The sequence below is a fragment of the Musca domestica genome, unplaced genomic scaffold, assembly GCF_030504385.1.
Source record: "Musca domestica strain aabys unplaced genomic scaffold, Musca_domestica.polishedcontigs.V.1.1 15, whole genome shotgun sequence".
Lineage (NCBI taxonomy): Eukaryota > Metazoa > Arthropoda > Insecta > Diptera > Muscidae > Musca > Musca domestica.
The window spans coordinates 8,378,873-8,398,244 of record NW_026712207.1 but is presented as its reverse complement, the minus strand read 5'-3'; the positions used below and the strand labels follow the sequence as shown (position 1 = coordinate 8,398,244).

The following is a 19,372-nucleotide window of genomic DNA, read 5'->3' as shown; positions in this document are numbered from 1 at the left end:
TTCTAGTGCAATTGGCGGAGGCTGTTAAATTGGGTGCCTGCTCCCTGGGCTCTTCCCAACCCGATTCCCAGGTCATGGTCATCAATGCCGTCAAAGATGTGGCCTCGGCCTTGGGTGATCTTATCAATGCCACCAAGTTGGCCTCGGGAAAACCTGTTACCGATCCTTCTATGCAAGATCTGAAAGAAAGCGCTCGGGTAAGTTAAGGATTTTTCCATATTTCCTATTTTCCTCTTTCTCTGTCTTTTTCCTAATCTCTCACTGTCTGTAGAAAAGGGATGCAAAGTACTTTCCCTTCTTCTTCTTCTTAAACCAAACCTAGCAAAACTACAAAACAAGCTTAACAAACTACTTAAGTGTAACGCTTTAAATGTCGTGAACTTTTTTAAGACACTTTTTTATAAAAAAAAATAACACGGTGCTATTAGATTCGAATTTGAGGTTATGTCTGAGACATGGAACATATCCTGGGTTGCTTTCTCAAAATTTGTGGGTTGTAACCTATAATTGTGAACGATTTCAGTTGGACCTGCGCAAAAGTTTTGAGGTTATGTCCTTGGAATGAGCTATGCTCTCAGTTGTCATCTCAAATTATCCCTGTTTAGCACCGTGTTGTTGTGAACAATATCCTTAAGACTTTTTTTTACGAATTTTCTCTAATGGCAAGGATTTTTTCCAAACGGTTTACTGCACTTACTCTTTGTTCCCTTCTCCCCTTGTTTCAGTATTGTATTGCTAAAAGCTCTTTTTTGAGGCCGTAATCGATCCCTATATGTGCCAAATGTGTAATTTCCAAACTATGACCACTCATCCATCGCTCATTCTCGATTTGTAAAAACCAACAGCTATCATTCGCACACAGTACAACAACAACAAAAAACCAAACAAGTAAAAAAGCTGTAAGTTCGGCCGGGCCGAATTTTGACTACCCTCCACCATTTGGAACGAATTTGGCAATTTTCAAAAAAAAAAATAAAATCCGTTAAAATTCTGTTTAAAACCTGGACCTGCGCAGACAATTTTCTGTCATGGGCTGTAGTATCCATTAGGAACTTCAAATACCAAATTTGAAACAATTCCGGTGAATAATGTCGATAAAATCATCAAAATACCGAATATGGGGAGGCTATATATTTGGGGGCTATACGAGGACGTAGACCTGCACGGACAATTTTCTGTCATAGGCTGTAGTATCCATTACAAACTTCAAATACCAAATTTGAAACAATTCGGGTGAATAATGTCGCTAAAATCATCAAAATACCGAATTTAGGGAGGTACCATTATATGGGGGCTATACGAAGGCATGGACCTGCACAGACAATTTTTTGTCATAGGCTGTAGTATCCATTACGAACTTCAAATACCAAATTTGAAATTATTTCGGTTATTACTGTCGCTAAAATCATCAAAATACCGAATATCGCGAGGCTATATATATGGGGGCTATACGAAGACGTGGACCTGCACAGACAATTTTCTGTCTTAGGCTGTAGTATCAATTACGAACTTCAAATACCAAATTTGAAATAATTCCAGTGGATAATGTCGCTAAAATCATTAAAATTACGAATATTGGGAGGTACTGTTATATGGGGGCTATACGAAGGCGTGGACCTGCACAGACAATTTTTTGTCATAGGCTCTAGTATCCATTATGAACTTCAAATACTATATTGGAAACAATTCCGGTTAATAATGTCGCTGAAATCACCAAATACCGAATATCGGGAGGTACCGTTATATGGAGCCCACACCAAAACCTGGACCTACATGGCCCATTTTCAATACGAAAAGTCCTGCAGATATTATATACTTTTGAGTAAAATGTTATCAACCTATTTCATTACGTTCGGAAGCTAGAATGATTTCCATAGGCGGACAGACGGTCGGACATCGCTAAATCGACATAGAATTTTATGCTGATCCAGAAAATATATATATTCTTTGTGAGGTCTAAAATGTATATTCCGAAGTGCTACAAACGGAATGACAAACTTAATACATCCTCCATACTTCAGGTGGAGGGTATAAAAAAGGAATCATCTGCCATATTTCCTGTTTTATGTTGTACTGTGTTCTCTGCATTTCTCTTGCAAAAAATCATTGCACGATCAATCATGTTGTATGTATGTATGTTTGTCCATGTCATTATTCAATATCTTTAAGTAACTAAAAAAACTTTGCTGCATTTTTTCAAAGATTTTTAGGTTAGGTGTAATTTGAGGTTATGTGGTTATCATCATCTAACTCCATAGTGTTGTTGTGGCCAAACATCTGTGTTTTACTAAGGCTAAAAGGATAATGCTATTCCTCTTATTTTTTAAAAAACAAAGGCTATGTGTTTCTTCTTTCCACACATCCACGAAAATAAAAAAAAAAAAACACCCACATTTTTTTATATATATTCTGCTACTTGCTGCTGGTGCGCTGCTGCTTATGTTTTTTTTTTTCTCAAATACTACTTCAATCTTGCACAGAAACTTGTTTTTGATTTATTCAAAATTTGTACCAAAAAGAAAAAAATGATGTGATGATTAAACAAATTTTGTTTTTGTTCTTTTTTTTGTTTTGTTTTGTTTTCATTATTCTCATTTCAACCGAAAAAAACACAAAAAATAGATGCTTAAAGAATTGTGCAATACTGCCGCTATCTCGAAACTAACCACATAAGTCAGCAACAAATCATCAGACAAAAAGGATATTCTTTGAGCGCTGCCGTTGTCGCCTCCTCTACATTACATACACAATCTTCTCTACTCCATTCATTTTTCTTCATATATATGTGTGTGTGTGCCCGCGCGTTTCTGTTCTTTTTTTTATCCATCCATATACATATGTGTGTGCGTCTTTCAGCCATCATCTTTAGAACGAACGAAAACGCCTGACTTGGCTGGCTTAAGAGTTGATCGAAATTAAAAAAAAACCTAAATTTAATATTAAAATTATTTTAAAATAAATCGAATTGAATTGGCTATGTATGGTTCCTCCTCAAAGCTACAATGGCCCAAGCGTTTAAACTTTAATAATTCATTAGTCATTCATATACGTATACATGTATGCCATGTTTATCATTTTTATGAAATTAGGTTTTAGAAATATGCTTGTCGGATTTCCATAATTTTTTTTAAATAATTTTTTTTTTTTTTTTTTTTTTGTATTTTGTTTAAATGTTTTTGACTAGTCGTTTCATCGTCGCCATCAAGTAGCATATTTTTTTTTAATGTAAACTTTATTCCCGAAAAAAATGAAATATTTAAAAATTTGTCCCCTTATAACTTGTGTAACGATTTCGAATTAATAAATTAATTAAATGTATATATTTGCTGATGTTAATTTAAAATTCAGTTAGAGATAGGGCCTTAAGAAAGGGCGAAATGTCGGTCAGCAGGCTTTAAACCGTGTAGATATCTTCTATATGCTGTTGTTGTATGTCTCAAAATTTCCCATAAACTATGAAGCCTTAAAATCGTAAAGATGAAAATGATTCCAACTCCTAGAGGTGGTGGTCAGCCTCTTTAGGTTGTTCTAAATTTGTTGGGTATGCAGCAATAAATCAATTTCAATGATTCGTATGTCCCATTTTTGGTCCCTGCAATCATTTTATTCTTAGTTCATCCAATGTAAATCGAAAACATTGACAGTTTGTTGAAATTTTTTTCCGAACCCATTGATGTTTATTCATGTACTGATTCAAGTTAAATTCAAATTCAAATCTTATGAATTCGAATTAATAAACTAATTTAATGCATATATTGCTGATGTTATTTTAAAATTCAGTTAGAGATAGGGTAAATAAGTTAAAATTATTAATAATGCCTTAGGAAAGGCCTTAAGAAAGGGCGAATGGTCGGTCAGTAGAATTTAAACCGTGTAGATATCTTCTATATGCCGTTGTTGTATGTCTCTAAATTTCGCATAAACTATGAAGCCTTCAAATCGTGAAGGAAAAAATGATCCAAACTCCTAGAGTGTGGAGGTCAGCCTATTTATGTTGATCTAAATTCGCTGAATATTCCACAATAAATCAATTTCAATAATTTGTAAGTCCCATTTCTGGTCCTTGCAATCATTTTTTTCTTAGTTCACCCAATGTAAATCGATCGACAGGAAATGTTGAAAATTTAAACTCTCCGAACCCACTGACATTTATTCGTGAACAGGTTTCAAGTTAAATTCAAATTCAGGCAATATTTGTGACATCTCCCTTGTTATACCCTCATCCGTATGGCTAGAAAGGATATATATCATTTGACACAGCCAAAACGTGCCTCATCGGTTTTAGACCCTCTCTTTGTCTCTTTGGATCAAATCCGTTTCAGGACATTTGGAGTCGATCGAGCGATGTCCGTCCATCTGGCCGCCTGTCTAGCTGGTGAAGAGAATGATAACTCTCGAAGAGAATATCGTAATATTATTGTCAAACTTCGATTTCGGAGTTAGGCAATATCGGTCCACTCCCTCCTCCCCCAAAAAATGTCGAAATTTTCAAAGGAAATATTTAATTTAATATTTAAGAAGGACAATCCGATTTCGGTTCAACTTTTCAAATCCTAATATTTGCATCAGTTCTAGGTCAGGTGCGAAAATGGACAATATCTGGCCACTCCTTCTGGTACCTCGAAATTTTTAGAAGAATATGCTTTTCTTCACAGAAGAAAAAAGCTTAATACGATTTTGCTTCAACTTTGCAAATCCCAATATTTGCATCAGTTTTAGGTCAAGTGGGAAAATGGACAATATCGGTCAACTCAATCTATCACGTCCCCCACAAAGGGTCCTACTTTTGAATATTTATAACTCTTATTAAATGTTACATCACAAGTCCAATTGGCTTCAAATTACACACATCACAATATTTTTATTAGTCCAAGGTCTGGTTTGAAGATTGAATAAATCGGTCCACTACTTCTGGTACCTCCCCTACAAAGGGTCCAAAATTTTGAATATTCATGAAGCTCATAAAACACGAAATTAGCTTCCGATTCCATTCAGACTTGCAACATCTCAATATTTCTATCAACACAAGATCTGTTATGAAAATGGTAGAGATCGGCCCACTCCTTCTGGCACCTCCCCCACAAAGGGTCGAAATTTTAAATAACCAAAACGATCATAAAATCTTAAAAAGGCATCCGATTATCTTCAAATTTCTCACATCACAGTGTTTCTATAAACACAAGATCTGCTGTGAAGATGGGATGGGAAATTAACATCTGATTCCAATCAGACTTGGTGCATCTCAATATTTCCATCAAAACAAGATCTGTTATAAAGATCGTATAGATCGGAGCACTCCTTCTGGTACTTCCCCCACAAAAGGTCAAAATTTTGAATAACCAAAACGATCATAAAATCCTAAAAAAGCATCCGTTTCTCTTCAAATTTCACACATCACAGTATATCTACTAACACAAGATCTGCTGTGAAGGTGGAATATATCGATCCACTCCTTCTGGTACCTACCCCAAAAAGGGTCGAAATTTTGAATATCCATGAAGCTCATAAAACACGAAATTAACATTCGATTCCATTCAAACTTGGCACATCTCAATATTTTCATGAAAACAAGATCTGCTATAAATTTGAATTCCAATAAATAGTATTTTCAATAAATGTTAGATTTTCATTTATACTCCCAATTACCGTTTTCATATCCTCTGTTCCAAATAACCAAATATATTCCAAATAAGTTTTTTCCAAATCATTTCACATTACTCCAAATATCATAGAGATTCTATTGTCCTGTCTATTCATGCCACTAATAAATATATACATATATATGTAAACATTTTGTGAGACGAAATTGTGATTAACATTTCATTCTTTACGTCTTCGATCTAATCTACATGCCTCCAATCACACCGAGATATCCATAAGCGTGTAAACTCATCTCATGGAAAAATTCCAAGGGTTTCATATAAAAATTGGTCAAAGCCATGTTATGGAGCTGTTATTGTTCCTCCTTTGACGATAAAAAAAAATTTTGCCGATATTTGAAACCATTATTTTTCTGATATTTTTGAAGATGACATTTTATTTTTTATATTTATGAAACCCCTTAGAATAGGCTTCGAAGTTTAACTGCGAAATTTTTCGATACTGAAAATGTATTATTTTTACGAAGTTCTTTAGAAAACCTCCAAAAAAAAAGTTACACCAAAAAAGTAGTTAGTTCAAGCTTCTTTTGTGTGAACGTAGTAGTTTTCATACTATTTGCTCCTATAAATTCTACTACCCCCCTCCCTCCATCCAACTCTCCTATCAATAATTTGAACTTGAAACTATATCCGCTAATGGTGTTTCAATGAAATTTGCAATACAACACACACAAAAAAAAAAATAGGTTATGGTTTTGAATGTATCCTCGTTGCTGAAAACCGTTAAGGCTGTGGAAGATGAGCATACGCGTGGCACGCGAGCTATGGAATCTGCTGTTGAGGCCATTGCCCAGGAAATTAGGGTAAGTAATATTTATTTTAAAAAATTAATTTGATTTGAAATAAAACTTATTTATTTTTTCAATCTGTAGTCCATGCACTCCCCACCACCGACCAGCAATGCCAGTGTCAGCCCTGAAGATTTGATACGTGTCACAAAGAATGTCACCCTGGCCACCTCAAAGGCAGTGGCATCTGGTGCTTCCAATTTGCAAGAGGATATTATGAATGCCGCCAATACCGGAAGACGTTCCATTTCGGAAATGTTATTGGTATGCCGTACAGTGGCATGGAATTGTGCCGAAACTGAAGATTTACGTCAACGTACCCTGGAAGCTGGTGCTGCTGTGGGTGAGGCGTATCGTGAATTGTTGACGGGTATTTTACACAACTGTTCGGCTGATGATCGTATGCATTTGTCGCGACGTGTGGCGAAATGTGTTACCGATTTGGTGGCCATGGCTGGTTTGCTTAAGGGCAGTGATTGGGTTGATCCCGAAGATCCCACGGTTATTGCTGAAAATGAGCTGTTGGGTGCCGCCGCCTCCATTGATGCAGCCGCCAAGAAATTGGCCTCATTGAGACCCAGACGTAATGATGATGTCAAGGTAAGTTATTTTGGTTTTTTTAATTCTTTAACAAAATGGTCTTGGTCTAGTTTTAAGGGTGTGTGTGTGTCTTGAAAGTGCTTTCGTGTTTTACCCTAGTTTGTAAGAAGTTTAAGTGCTTTGGGGCTATGGAGTGGTATGATTTTTTCTCACTATTTATGGAAAATAGTTGGGAAAAGTGCAAAAAAAACCCTCCATATATCCTCAATTAAACTAACAAAACTAATGTTAAATTTAAATGCTTGGTGATGGTTTTAAAAAGTTAATATTTATAATAATGGTGTGTGTATATGTTAAGTAAACAAAAAAAAAATTAAAACAACATTTAAAATCGCTACAATCCAATAGTGATAGTAAGGAATCAGAACTCCCCCCTAGTTTAAGGCAAACTTCCCCAGCAAAAGTACTCGTTAATTCATCAATTCGAAGATGCCAACTCAAATCTTTAAATTGTTACATTTGACAATAAAAGACCAGTAAAGTACCCTACACCACTTTAGTGCTTCACATAACAAATAAAAGTTTTTGGGAAATTTGTGAGAATTTGTACTACCAATTTGGTGCACAATTAACTTGAAACCGGATAAAGATATATATGGGAGCTATATTCAAATCTGAACCGATCTCGATAAAATTAGGCAATGGTATTTCTGAACTGTATTTGATATATTACCTCGAATATTACGGCTGTTCAGGACAAATTCAACAAATGATGAACAATATATATGGGAGCTATAGCTATGTCTGAACCGATTCTTACCAAATTTGACATACATGTTTCTAGACTCAATCTGGTCGTAAGTGCCAAATTCCATCCCATTTGAACTTATATTACACGTTTGGTGCACATTAAAAGGCATATCGGACGAAGATATAAAGAGTGATTTGTTAAGAGCTTGATAACTTTTTTTTAAAAAAAACGCATAAAATTTGCAAAATCTCATCGGTTCTTTATTTGAAACGTTAGATTGGTCCATGACATTTACTTTTTGAAGATAATTTCATTTAAATGTTGACCGCGGCTGCGTCTTAGGTGGTCCATTCGGAAAGTCCAATTTTGGGCAACTTTTTCGAGCATTTCGGCCGGAATAGCCCGAATTTCTTCGGAAATGTTGTCTTCCAAAGCTGGAATAGTTGCTGGCTTATTTCTGTAGACTTTAGACTTGACGTAGCCCCACAAAAAATAGTCTAAAGGCGTCAAATCGCATGACTTGGTGGCCAACTTACCGGTCCATTTCTTGAGATGAATTGTTCTCCGAAGTTTTCCCTCAAAATGGCCATAGAATCGCGAGCTGTGTGGCATGTAGCGCCATCTTGTTGAAACCACATGTCAACCAAGTTCAGTTCTTCCATTTTTGGCAACAAAAAGTTTGTTAGCATCGAACGATAGCGATCGCCATTCACCGTAACGTTGCGTCCAACAGCATCTTTGAAAAAATACGGTCCAATGATTCCACCAGCGTACAAACCACACCAAACAGTGCATTTTTCGGGATGCATGGGCAGTTCTTGAACGGCTTCTGGTTGCTCTTCACTCCAAATGCGGCAATTTTGCTTATTTACGTAGCCATTCAACCAGAAATGAGCCTCATCGCTGAACAAAATTTGTCGATAAAAAAGCGGATTTTCTGCCAAATTTTCTAGGGCCCATTTGCAATGATTTGCAAGCGTTGCTCGTTAGTAAGTCTATTCATGATGAAATGTCAAAGCATACTGAGCATCTTTCTCTTTGACACCATGTCTGAAATCCCACGTGATCTGTCAAATACTAATGCATGAAAATCCTAACCTCAAAAAAATCACCCTTTACATCGGCAGCTATATCCAAATCCAAACCGATCTCTATAAAATTTAGCAAGGGTACTTCTGAGCTGTATTTGATATATTTCCCCATATATCGTTGTTACAGAGTGCATATTACTGCTGCGGAGGACAAAAATAATAGATCGGATGAAGAATGCATATGGGAGCTATAGCTATATCTGAACCGATCCAATTCGGCATACGTATTTTCAGGCCTAATTTGGTCGAATATGCAAAATTCCATACAATTTTGGCTGATTTTACACGTTTGATGCACCATAAATGGCAAATCGGACAAAGATATATATGGCTATATCTAAATATTGACCGATTATCTCCAATTTCAATAGGGTTCGTCCTTGGCAAAATTTCATCTGGATCGGGCAATAAATGCGACCTGTAATTTGTTTACAAAAATACATGCACAGACGGACGGACACGCATAAATCGTCTCAGAATGTGATTCTATGCCGATCATCAAAAGGAACTATGGGTCTATCTCGTTTCCTTTTGCCTATTACAAACAAATGCACAAAGACATAATACCCTGACCATCTTGTGGTGTAGGGTATAAAAATTCGACACTTAAATTTAAATACTGAGCCTAAAAATATGCAATCTTTCTCGAACAACAACCTCAGCATATGTGAGAATATCAATCATACGAATAGTTCATCTTTTTGTAGACATTTTTAAAATCCCTTCCTTAAATTACTCCCAAACTGACCCTCTTATTAAATTTGAAGGCCCAGGGCCGACAGGATTTGATGATTATTTAGTTAGCCATTCATTACTAATAAATGCATTCAATTTAGTAATTTTTATTATAATTTATATTAAATTAAATTAATAATTTCTGCCTCTCTGCCTCAAATTCTTTTCACATCATTCTATTGTATATTATTTATATTAGAATGTTCTGAACGTATTGAAAGTTTATGAATTCCTTCATTCAATCCAATTTTTATTGAATGATGTCTCAAAATTTAAAACGGGTCTTTTACGACTTGGGTCTTTTAGAAGACTCCTAGATCTTATACTACAAGGCCCTCAGTCTCAAATTAATTTTGGAACCCATTACACAACTTGTTTGAATACTTAAGATTTTGGCAGAATTTTAGATTTTATATTTGTGAGGGGTATTGGTTATCCAAATTATAGAAATAGGAAAGGTCTTCCACTAGAGTTCCTCAGGAATGGATGCCCTAGAAAATCCATGGTTGTCCCAGCATATGGATCCTTTTATTACCGGAGATATGGTACGAATATGTCCTTATATTCTTCATCTCTCTCTTTGTCTCAAATTCTCTTCAAATCAATCTATGCTATATTATTTAGATTAGAATGGTCTAAATGTATTGAAAGTTTATAAATTACCTCATTCAATCCAATTTTAATTGAAAGATGTCTCAAAATTTAAAACGAGTTTTTTACGACTTGGGTCTCTTAGAAGACTCCTAGATCTTATATTACATGGCCCTTCAGTCTCAAATTAATTTTGGAACCCATTACACAACTTGTTTGAATATTTAAGATTTTGGCAGAATTTTAGATTTTATATCTCAAAATTTAAAACGAGTCTTTTACAACTTGGGTCTTTTAGAAGACTCCTAAATCTTTGTCTCAAATGAATTTTGGAACTCATTACACGACGTGTTTTAATTCTTAATATTTTTACAGAATTTTAGGATTCATATCTGTAAGGAGTAATGGTTAACCAAATTATAGAGATAAAGAAAGGTCTTCTACTAGAGTTCCTTAGTAAAGTACGCCCCAAAAAATCCATGGTTGTAGTTTTAATAGCCTTATAAGAAAACCTCTTTAAGATTCATAGAAATTTAGGAAACCAATTTCGAAATACAGATTTTAATTAACTCGAATTTATGGCTAGGATCATCATTAATATTCTGAATATTTCAATAATTTAAATTTGTAAATATAACCTTAAATCCTAAGTGTGTTTTTCTTGTGTATATGTATGTGCGTGTCCATAAAAACCTGCTTAATTTATTATTAACAAAACTAAACTATATGGTGGAAGTATACCCGAATATGTTAATTCCAGTAAGATATGTTTGATATTCTTGGTTGTTGCATTTATAAAGTACACCCAGGAATCAAACATATTATTATTGTGATTGGACATGGAAACAACTAACAAATGCTGCAACGACATCCCATTCTAATAACAAAATCAAACCCCAAATCATATTCATAATAACATGTAAAAAAATTAAAAAAAAATCCGCAAACGTGATGGATCGATCGCAATGGTGTTTTGTAGATTTAAGTAAAAAAATCTAAATTTATTAAACCATAAAAAATAAAAAATTTTAATAACAAATTTTTAAATAATATTTTTTTGTCATTTTCTTGTCCAGATTGAACTCGATCAAAACATGAAATTCGATGAAATGATCTTGGAAGCTGCCAAGGGTATTATGGCTGCCTCATCAGCCTTGGTGCGCGCCGCCAATGCCGCCCAACGTGAACTAATCGATCAAGGCAAAGTGTCCTATCGTCCCCTTCACAATTCCGATGATGGTCAATGGTCAGAGGGTTTGATTTCAGCTGCTCGCCTTGTGGCTGCTGCCACGCATAGTCTGGTGGAGGCTGCTCAAAATCTTGTACGCGGCAGTGGTACCGAAGAAATGTTGATTTCTACAGCCAAACAAGTTGCTGCCTCCACGGCTCAGCTCTTGATTGCCTGCAAAGTTAAATCAAATCCCAATTCCGAAGCTGGCAGACGTCTACAGGCGGCCGGTAATGCTGTCATCAAGTCCACCGATAATTTGGTACGAGCTGCCCAGCAAGGCCTTAAGGAGGAAGAGGAACGCACCCTGACCATCAACACTTCCATGGTTGATGGTATGGCCCAAGAAATCGATGCCCGTTCGCATGTACTGCGCATGGAAAAGGAATTGGAAGAGGCGCGACAAAAACTCGTACTTATTCGTCATGCCCGTAATCGGGCAAAGAATGCCCAGGGTTTCACCACCGATGAAAGTGATTCGGAATATGCCCAGTCGACATATGGCACACTGAACAGGAGTCAAAATAATGTATGAATTATTTTTAATACATATTTCGATTTTGTTTTCTTTCTTTCTCCCCCCATTTTCCTTTCTTCATAATATATTGTTTGTTTGTTTGATACTTTTTTAAATATTCAGTTTTAAATGTTTTCATTCAACACAGATCCATTGATACAGAGACACAGACACAGAAACAAAATCACTTTTAAATTTTTTGTGATTTACACTTTACGTTTGTGGACAATGTTAAAAATGATAATGTTTTTGATAATTTGTATTTAATAGTTTTTTAAATAATTTATATTTTTGAATTGTATTTTAAGTCACTAATATGTAAAGCAAGTAATATTTAATTAATTTTAAAATAACTTAACATCAACATTCCGTTTCGGAACGAAATTGGGTTTCCTGGGGAAATCAAATTTCGTATTAAAAATAATTTAAAATTAATAATATTAGAATAAGCTAATGAAAACAAGGTAGAGAATCTCCGCACATCATCATATCGTATATTTTTTATATTAGAATGGTCTAAATGTATTGAAATTTTGGGAGTTTTTTTCACTAAGTCTAACTCTAATTAGAAGATTTCTCAAAATTTAAAACAAGACGTTTCCATTTTGGGTCTTTTAAATGGCTCTTAAATCTTTTATTACACCGCCCTTCAGTCTGCTTTAAGAAGACCTCTCAGCCTACATTTAAATCAGGTCCGATAACCCCTTTTACAGTCTTTCAATATTTTTTTAAGTTCTTTAAGCCTTCAATTAGAAATGGTTGCATAAATGCATTGAAATTATCAATTTCTATTTCTAATCCGAGTCTCTCCCGCTTCGAATGTATTTGGATCTTTTAGAAGACTCCTACATCTTCTATTACATGGCCCTTTAGTCTTCCTTAAAAATAAGACCTCTCAGTCTCATTTGGATTATATTTCATACTTCTATTAGAACACATATCAGCCTTCTATTAGAAAGTAGCTCAGTTATTTTCCAAGTCACTTTTTTCTGCAATTAAAAGTGCCCTTTATCCTCTGCTTAAAGGTCTATATATTGGATTTTTATACCCTCAGCCATATGGCTAGAGGGTATATATCATTTGATACGGCCAAAACTTGCCTCATCAAAATATCGGGTTTAGACCATATGTCTCTTTTTACCAAATCCGTCTCAGGACATTTGGGGTCGATCCGTCCGGTCCGTTCGTGCGTCTGTCTGTCCGGCTGGTGAGCACGATAACTCTCGAAGGGAATATCCGATTTGATCCAAACATGGTACATCGTAATATTATTGTCAAACTTGGATCGACATCGGACATTGGCAATATCGGTCCACTCCCTGTGGTACCTCACCCACAAAATGTCCAAATTTTTAAAGAAAATAATTTACTGCACAGAAAGAGAAAGGATAATCCGATTTTGCTCCAACTTTGGATATTCTAATATTTTCATCTGTGCTAGGTCAGGTGCGTAAATGGACAATATCGGTCCACTCCATCAAGTACCTTCCCCACAAAGGATCAAAATTTGAGATAATTAAAACTCTTAAACAACGTGATATCGATTGTCTTCAAATTACATACAACACAATGTTTTTAATAATCCAAGGTCTGGTGTGCAGATGGAATACCTCCCTCACAAAGGGTCAAAATTTTGAATATTCATGAAGGCCATAAAACACCAAATTAGCATCCGATTCCATTCAGACTTGGCACATCTTAATATTTCCATCAACACAAGATTTGTTATAAAGATGGTAGAGATCGGACAATTCCTTCTGGTACCTCCTCCACAAAGGGTCAAAATTTTGAATATTCATGAAGGCCATAAAATACAATAGTTTCGTCAAAACAAGATCTGTCATAAATATGGTGGAGATCGGCCCATTCCTTCTGGTACCTCCCCAAAAAGGGTCAAAGTTTTGAATAACAAAAACGATCACAAAATCAAAAATAAGCATCCGATTCTCTTCAAATTACACACTTCACAATATTTTTCTCAACCCTAGGTATGGTGTGAAGATGGAATATATCGGTCTACTTCATCAAGTACCTTCCCCACAAACGGCTAAAATTTTGAGTACCAATGAAGTTCATAAAACGCGAAATTAGCATCCTATTCTATTCAGACTTGACATATCTTAATATATTCATCAACACAAGATCTGTTATAAAGTTGGTACAGATCGGACCATTTCTTCTGGTTACTCCTCCCCCACATAGGGTTTAAGATTTTTGAAAAACAAAACGCTCAAAGAAATCGAAATAATAAGCATCCAACTCTCTTCAAATTTCATACATCCAAATATTTTTGCTCACACCAGATCTGTTGTAAAGATGATATATATCTGCCAACTCCTTCTGGTACCTCACCCACAAAGGGTCACAATTTCCAATACTTAAGTTGGGAAGCAAATCGGCGATTCTTTACAACGTGCTATATCTAAACATTTCTCTTAACCGGAAATCTGATATGAATATGTAATTTATCAGAATTTATGTTTTCGCATAATATTGGATATAAATTTTTGATTTCCTTCAATTTTTGCACATAACAATATTTTTATCTGTATTATATATAGTATGAAAATGGAATACTTCGGTCCCAAAAAATGTGTATAGGAAGATGCCATCTATATAACCCTAATCTGACACATTGTTATATTTATATTAGTCTTAGGTCAGATACGAATTGGTCAATATTGGGCCAACTGCTTCGGAGGGTCAAAGGTATGAATATACGTAACTCAAGGCTGAGGTATACATCTGTCGGCAAAACGGACTGATACTATTTTACTTGTTATTCTTAAATTCGAAGACCTATAAATCTTGTCTATTATGCCTTCCTATTTAAGGAATGTTTTTAGTCTAGTTTTTATGGCATTTTAAGTTCCATCTGGAAGACCTTTCAGTATCCCATTAGCAAATTTTATTAACCTTCTTGCAAGTCCCTCATTTTTGTTTAGACGGCATTTTAATTCCCATTTGGAAGACTTTCTCCCATTAGGAAATGCCATTAGTGTCCATGCAGAAGGCATTTTTTTATTATAAGGGAAGGCTTTCAAATCTTCTAACAATCGACTTATAATCGTCTAGATTGGAAGTACTTATACTTCTATTAGAACAACTTTTCAATGTTCTATTGGAAAATATGGAGGGACATTAAATCTCCTAATTATGGACCTTCAATTTGTCTACTTGCAGAGAAGCTTAGTTTTTTTTTTTAATTAGAAGAACTTTTCAATCTTTTCTCCGAAAGTATTTTAGTGTCCTATTTTAAGACTAACCTCTTCTTATAAAATATATTCTAATTTGCTATTAGTGCACCATATTATGGAAGATTTTTAGTCAGTTTTACGTCCTCCTACTGGAATGCCCATTCGTTTTCTTCCAAAATTGTATTTTTTTAGGGAAGAAAATTTAAAACCAAGAACATTTCTTAGGGCCTTTACATAGACCATTTCTAATCTATGATGATGTGTAATAGAATCTCAATTTCCCACCACTCTAATACGTTTTTTACACTTTTCACTTTTGTTTTTTTTTTTTATTTTTGTAATTTTTTTTTCACTCATTTATGGTGTTTTGTAAAATAACCCGCCTAAAAACAAAACTAACCTCTGAAATGTATTTGTATTCATCTTTTTTGTCGTAGACTTTGACACGTTCACCGGCCGGTGCTTACGGTGGTGGTGGTGGTAGTGGTAGTCACATGGAACCACCAGCCTCACCCAGTTACATGACCTACCAACAACAGCAACAACAACATACTAAACACCATTATAACTATGCCAACAATCCACAGCACTTCCATCATCCGGCTGCTGTGTCCCCAACACCACCACCACGACCCCAAACCCCCCAGAATCACAATGATAGTGATGCCACAGCCTTTCCACCACCTCCCCCACCCCTATCGACAACAATATCCCAAATGCAAACGGCCACACACACTTTCCGTTCGAATCCCAAATTGACAGCCAATGCTGTGCCACGTCCCTATCCTGGTAGTCCGGTGACTACGAGCGGTACCAATGGTGGTGGTGTTCGTTCACATCCATCCAGTCCTCTAACACCCACTAACAATAGTAACTACCAACAACAACAACAACAAAGTTTTGAAACCACTCAATTAAGATCTACTACCACAAATTCCCAACAACAACAACAGCAGCAGCAGCAACACACAACGACGGTGAATCGCAATTTGGAGGCATGCGTCCAGGATCTGCACGATAAGACCTTCGGCCAGGGTGGTGTTGTGCAAATAACCAGCAATACCTCGTATCCGGGACAAAACTATGAAGGTTATACATCGAGGTAAGTGGGAAAGATCAACAAAATTATAATCTGGAAATTAAATTCATGATTAAAACTAGGGTAGTAATGGGAAAAAGTCAAAATTGTTTTTGGATCCAGTTACATGGGAATGTTGTTCCTTTAAAAAATTTTTTTTTCGGAAATGATTTTGAAGCGAAACTTTCGAAGGGAGTATCCGAGTATCTGATAACTCTCGAAGGGAGTATCCGATTTGATCCAAACTTGGTACATCGTAATATTATTGTCAAACACAGATCGAGTTAGGAGATGGGTAATATCGGTCCACTTCTTCTGGTACCTCCCCCACAAAATGTCAACATTTTCAAAGAAAATAAATTACTGCACAGAAAGAGAAATGATAATCCGATTTTGCTCCAACTTTGCAAATCCTAATATTTCCATCAGTGCTAGATCAGGTGGGAAAATGGACAATATCGGTCCACTCCATCAAATACATCTCCCACAAAGGGTCAAAATTTTGAATAATTATAACTCTTATAAAATGTGACGTATGTGTCTTCAAATTACACACATCACAATATTTTTATTAACCCAAGGTCTGGTGTGAAAATGGGAAATTTCGGAACACTCCTTCTGGTACCTGCCTCACAAAGGGTCAACATTTGAAGTATCCATGAAGGTCATAAAACGCGAAATTAAAATCCGATTCCATTTAGACTTGGAACATCCCAATATTTCAGTCAAAACAAGATCTGTCATAAATATGGTAGAGATCGGACCATGTCTTCCGGTTCCTCCCCCACAAAGGGTCAAAGTTTTGAATAACAAAAACGATCATAAAATCCTAAATAAGCATCCGGTTGTCTTCGTATTTCACACATCACAATATTTTTATCTAGTCTAGGTCTAGTGTGAAGATGGAATGTATCGGACCACTCCTTCTGGTACCTCCCCCACAAAGGTTCAAAATTTTGAATATTCATGAAGCTCATAAAACACGAACCTTACGTCCGATTCTATTCAGACTTGGAACGTCCCAATATATTTTAATCAAAACAAGATATGTTATAAAGATGGCAGCGATCGGAACATTTCTTCTGGTACCCCTTCCACAAAGGGTCAAAGTTTTGAATAACAAAAACGATCATAAAATCTGAAATGAGCATCCGGTTGCTTTCGTACTTCACACAGATCACAATATTTTAATTAACCCAAGGTCTGGTGTGAAGATGGGACATATCTGCCAGCCCCTTCTGGTACCTCACCCACAGAGGGCTAAAATTTCCAATACTTACATCTGTCAATTTCAAATTTTGCACAGACCAATATTTTTATCTGTATTAGATGAAATATATATACCTGGTACCTCACGCATATTTCCACATTTTCCAAAAATTTGTACATATCTCATATAAAGTATAGGAAGTAGTCGATATAGTCCAAATCTGGCACGTTTTAATATTCATATCAGTCTTAGGTCGGATACTCTTTGAAAAATAGTTTTTTTTTTTGAAACTTAGATTAAACAATTTTTTCAAAAAAAATCTTACATTTTTGTAGAAAAAAATCTTACAATTTTGTAAAAAAAAATTAAAATTTTGTACAAAAAAATTTTAATTTTTCTAAAAAAAATTAAATTTTTCTAAAAAAAGAAGTTTTCTAAAAAAATATGAATTTTTCTAAAAAAAATTTAAATTTTTATAAAAAAAATTTTTACATTTTTACAAAAAAAAAATAAATTTTTCCAAAAAAATTTAAAATTTTTCTCAAAAATTTTCGCAAAACAAAAATTAAATATTTCTAAAAAAAATATTTATTAATTTCTTTTTTATTTTCATCCAGATATGAAACCCGCAATTTCGACAAGAACTCCGAAACCGGTGTTAAACCCCTGGAATCCAGCTTTAGCCAAATGACATTGAACAGCGAATCTGGTGGTAAGGTGAGCCTCATCGATCAGGGTTCCCAGCGGCTAACCTCAATGACGCAACGTGTTATGGAACGCAAAACCTTCTCCACCACATCGGAAACACGAACCGAAAAGAAAACCGAATCGCATAGTTTTCGTTTGGAAAAATAATAGTAATAATATACACGAATAAAAAGAAGAAGAAGAAGAAGAAGAAGAAGAAGAAGGAAAAAATACTATTTTATGAAATAATTTTATGGATGGTATTAAAAAACAAAACGAGAAAAAAACAATTGCCAAAAGTGCTTTTAAGTGTAACAAAAACTAGTTTTTTTTATTAAAAAATCTAACAATTTGATTTGTATTAAAATTTAATATATAAAATGCTATAACTTATAGAACTAAAAAGAAAACAATACTTCACAGCTCTTCAAACCAATAAACCAGAAGAAAAGCACATTCATTGTAATGCCAATGTTTTTGCCAATAATAATTTTGGAAACCATATTTTTTACTAAAACGAAAAAGAAAAATTAAAACTACAAAAGAGGAAAAAATCGAAAATAATTAAATTTAAAAATATAAAATTACTAATTAATTAAAAATAATATAATACTTACTCTTACTTACTATGGGATACTAACAATTTTTCTAAAATAAAAATTAAAAAAAATCAATTTAAATTTAAAGAAAAAAAAAATACTTTTCTAAAAACCCTAAAATAACCTTTTAATAATTATTATACCCAATTTCAATTATTGTTTTATTTATTAATAATAATTTATCTATCTATATTTCTTGTATGCATGCATATTTTCATAAGAACTTCAAAAAAAAAAAACAATTTTTTAAATTTAAAAAAAATATCAAGGCCAAATTTTGTCCACAAGTCAAGTCAGCCTAGCCTTTTTGTCTTCTATAATAAAATATAATATGTATTCTTTATAATATTTCTGTATATATACATCATACTCTGAATGATCATTATCCGAATCCTTGCGTATATATATGTGTATAATACAAGAAAACAAAATACTTTTTTTATAATTAATTAATTAAAAATAATAAAATTGAATGTGTATGTGTATTTTTATGTCATTTTGTGTATAAAAAAAATAAAATATTAAAAAAAAAAAAAAAAAACAAAAATTAAATTGATTTTTTTATTAAGGAAGTTATTTGTGGTGGGAATATGAAAAGAAAACCCAGAAAACCAATAAAACTGGCTGTGGGGGAGAGTTTTTTATTCCCCGGTTTTTTCTGTGCGGCTCGATTCTGTAATTTTGGCAAAACACCAGGCGA

At 34.5% G+C, this 19,372-nt stretch overlaps 1 protein-coding gene across 6 annotated transcripts in view; it reads left to right on the top strand.

Annotated features, from left to right (window-relative positions):
* LOC101889915 (talin-1) overlaps positions 1 to 18,615 on the top strand; it is a 100,643-nt gene extending 82,028 nt beyond the window's left edge. For 3 of the 6 annotated variants that reach the window (XM_005179214.4, XM_020035298.2, XM_059119627.1), the window contains 6 exons: positions 7 to 197; positions 6,347 to 6,463; positions 6,533 to 7,048; positions 11,233 to 11,913; positions 15,536 to 16,200; positions 18,004 to 18,615. In XM_005179214.4, the coding sequence (XP_005179271.1) occupies positions 7 to 197; positions 6,347 to 6,463; positions 6,533 to 7,048; positions 11,233 to 11,913; positions 15,536 to 16,200; positions 18,004 to 18,241 (2,408 nt within the window). In that variant the 3' untranslated portion in view covers positions 18,242 to 18,615. Of the gene's footprint in view, positions 1 to 6; positions 198 to 2,622; positions 2,892 to 6,346; positions 6,464 to 6,532; positions 7,049 to 11,232; positions 11,914 to 15,535; positions 16,201 to 18,003 lie in introns of those variants that run through there. The other 3 variants (XM_059119629.1, XM_059119628.1, XM_059119630.1) reach the window with 3 other exon arrangements.
* The last annotated feature ends 757 nt before the right edge of the window (positions 18,616 to 19,372 follow it).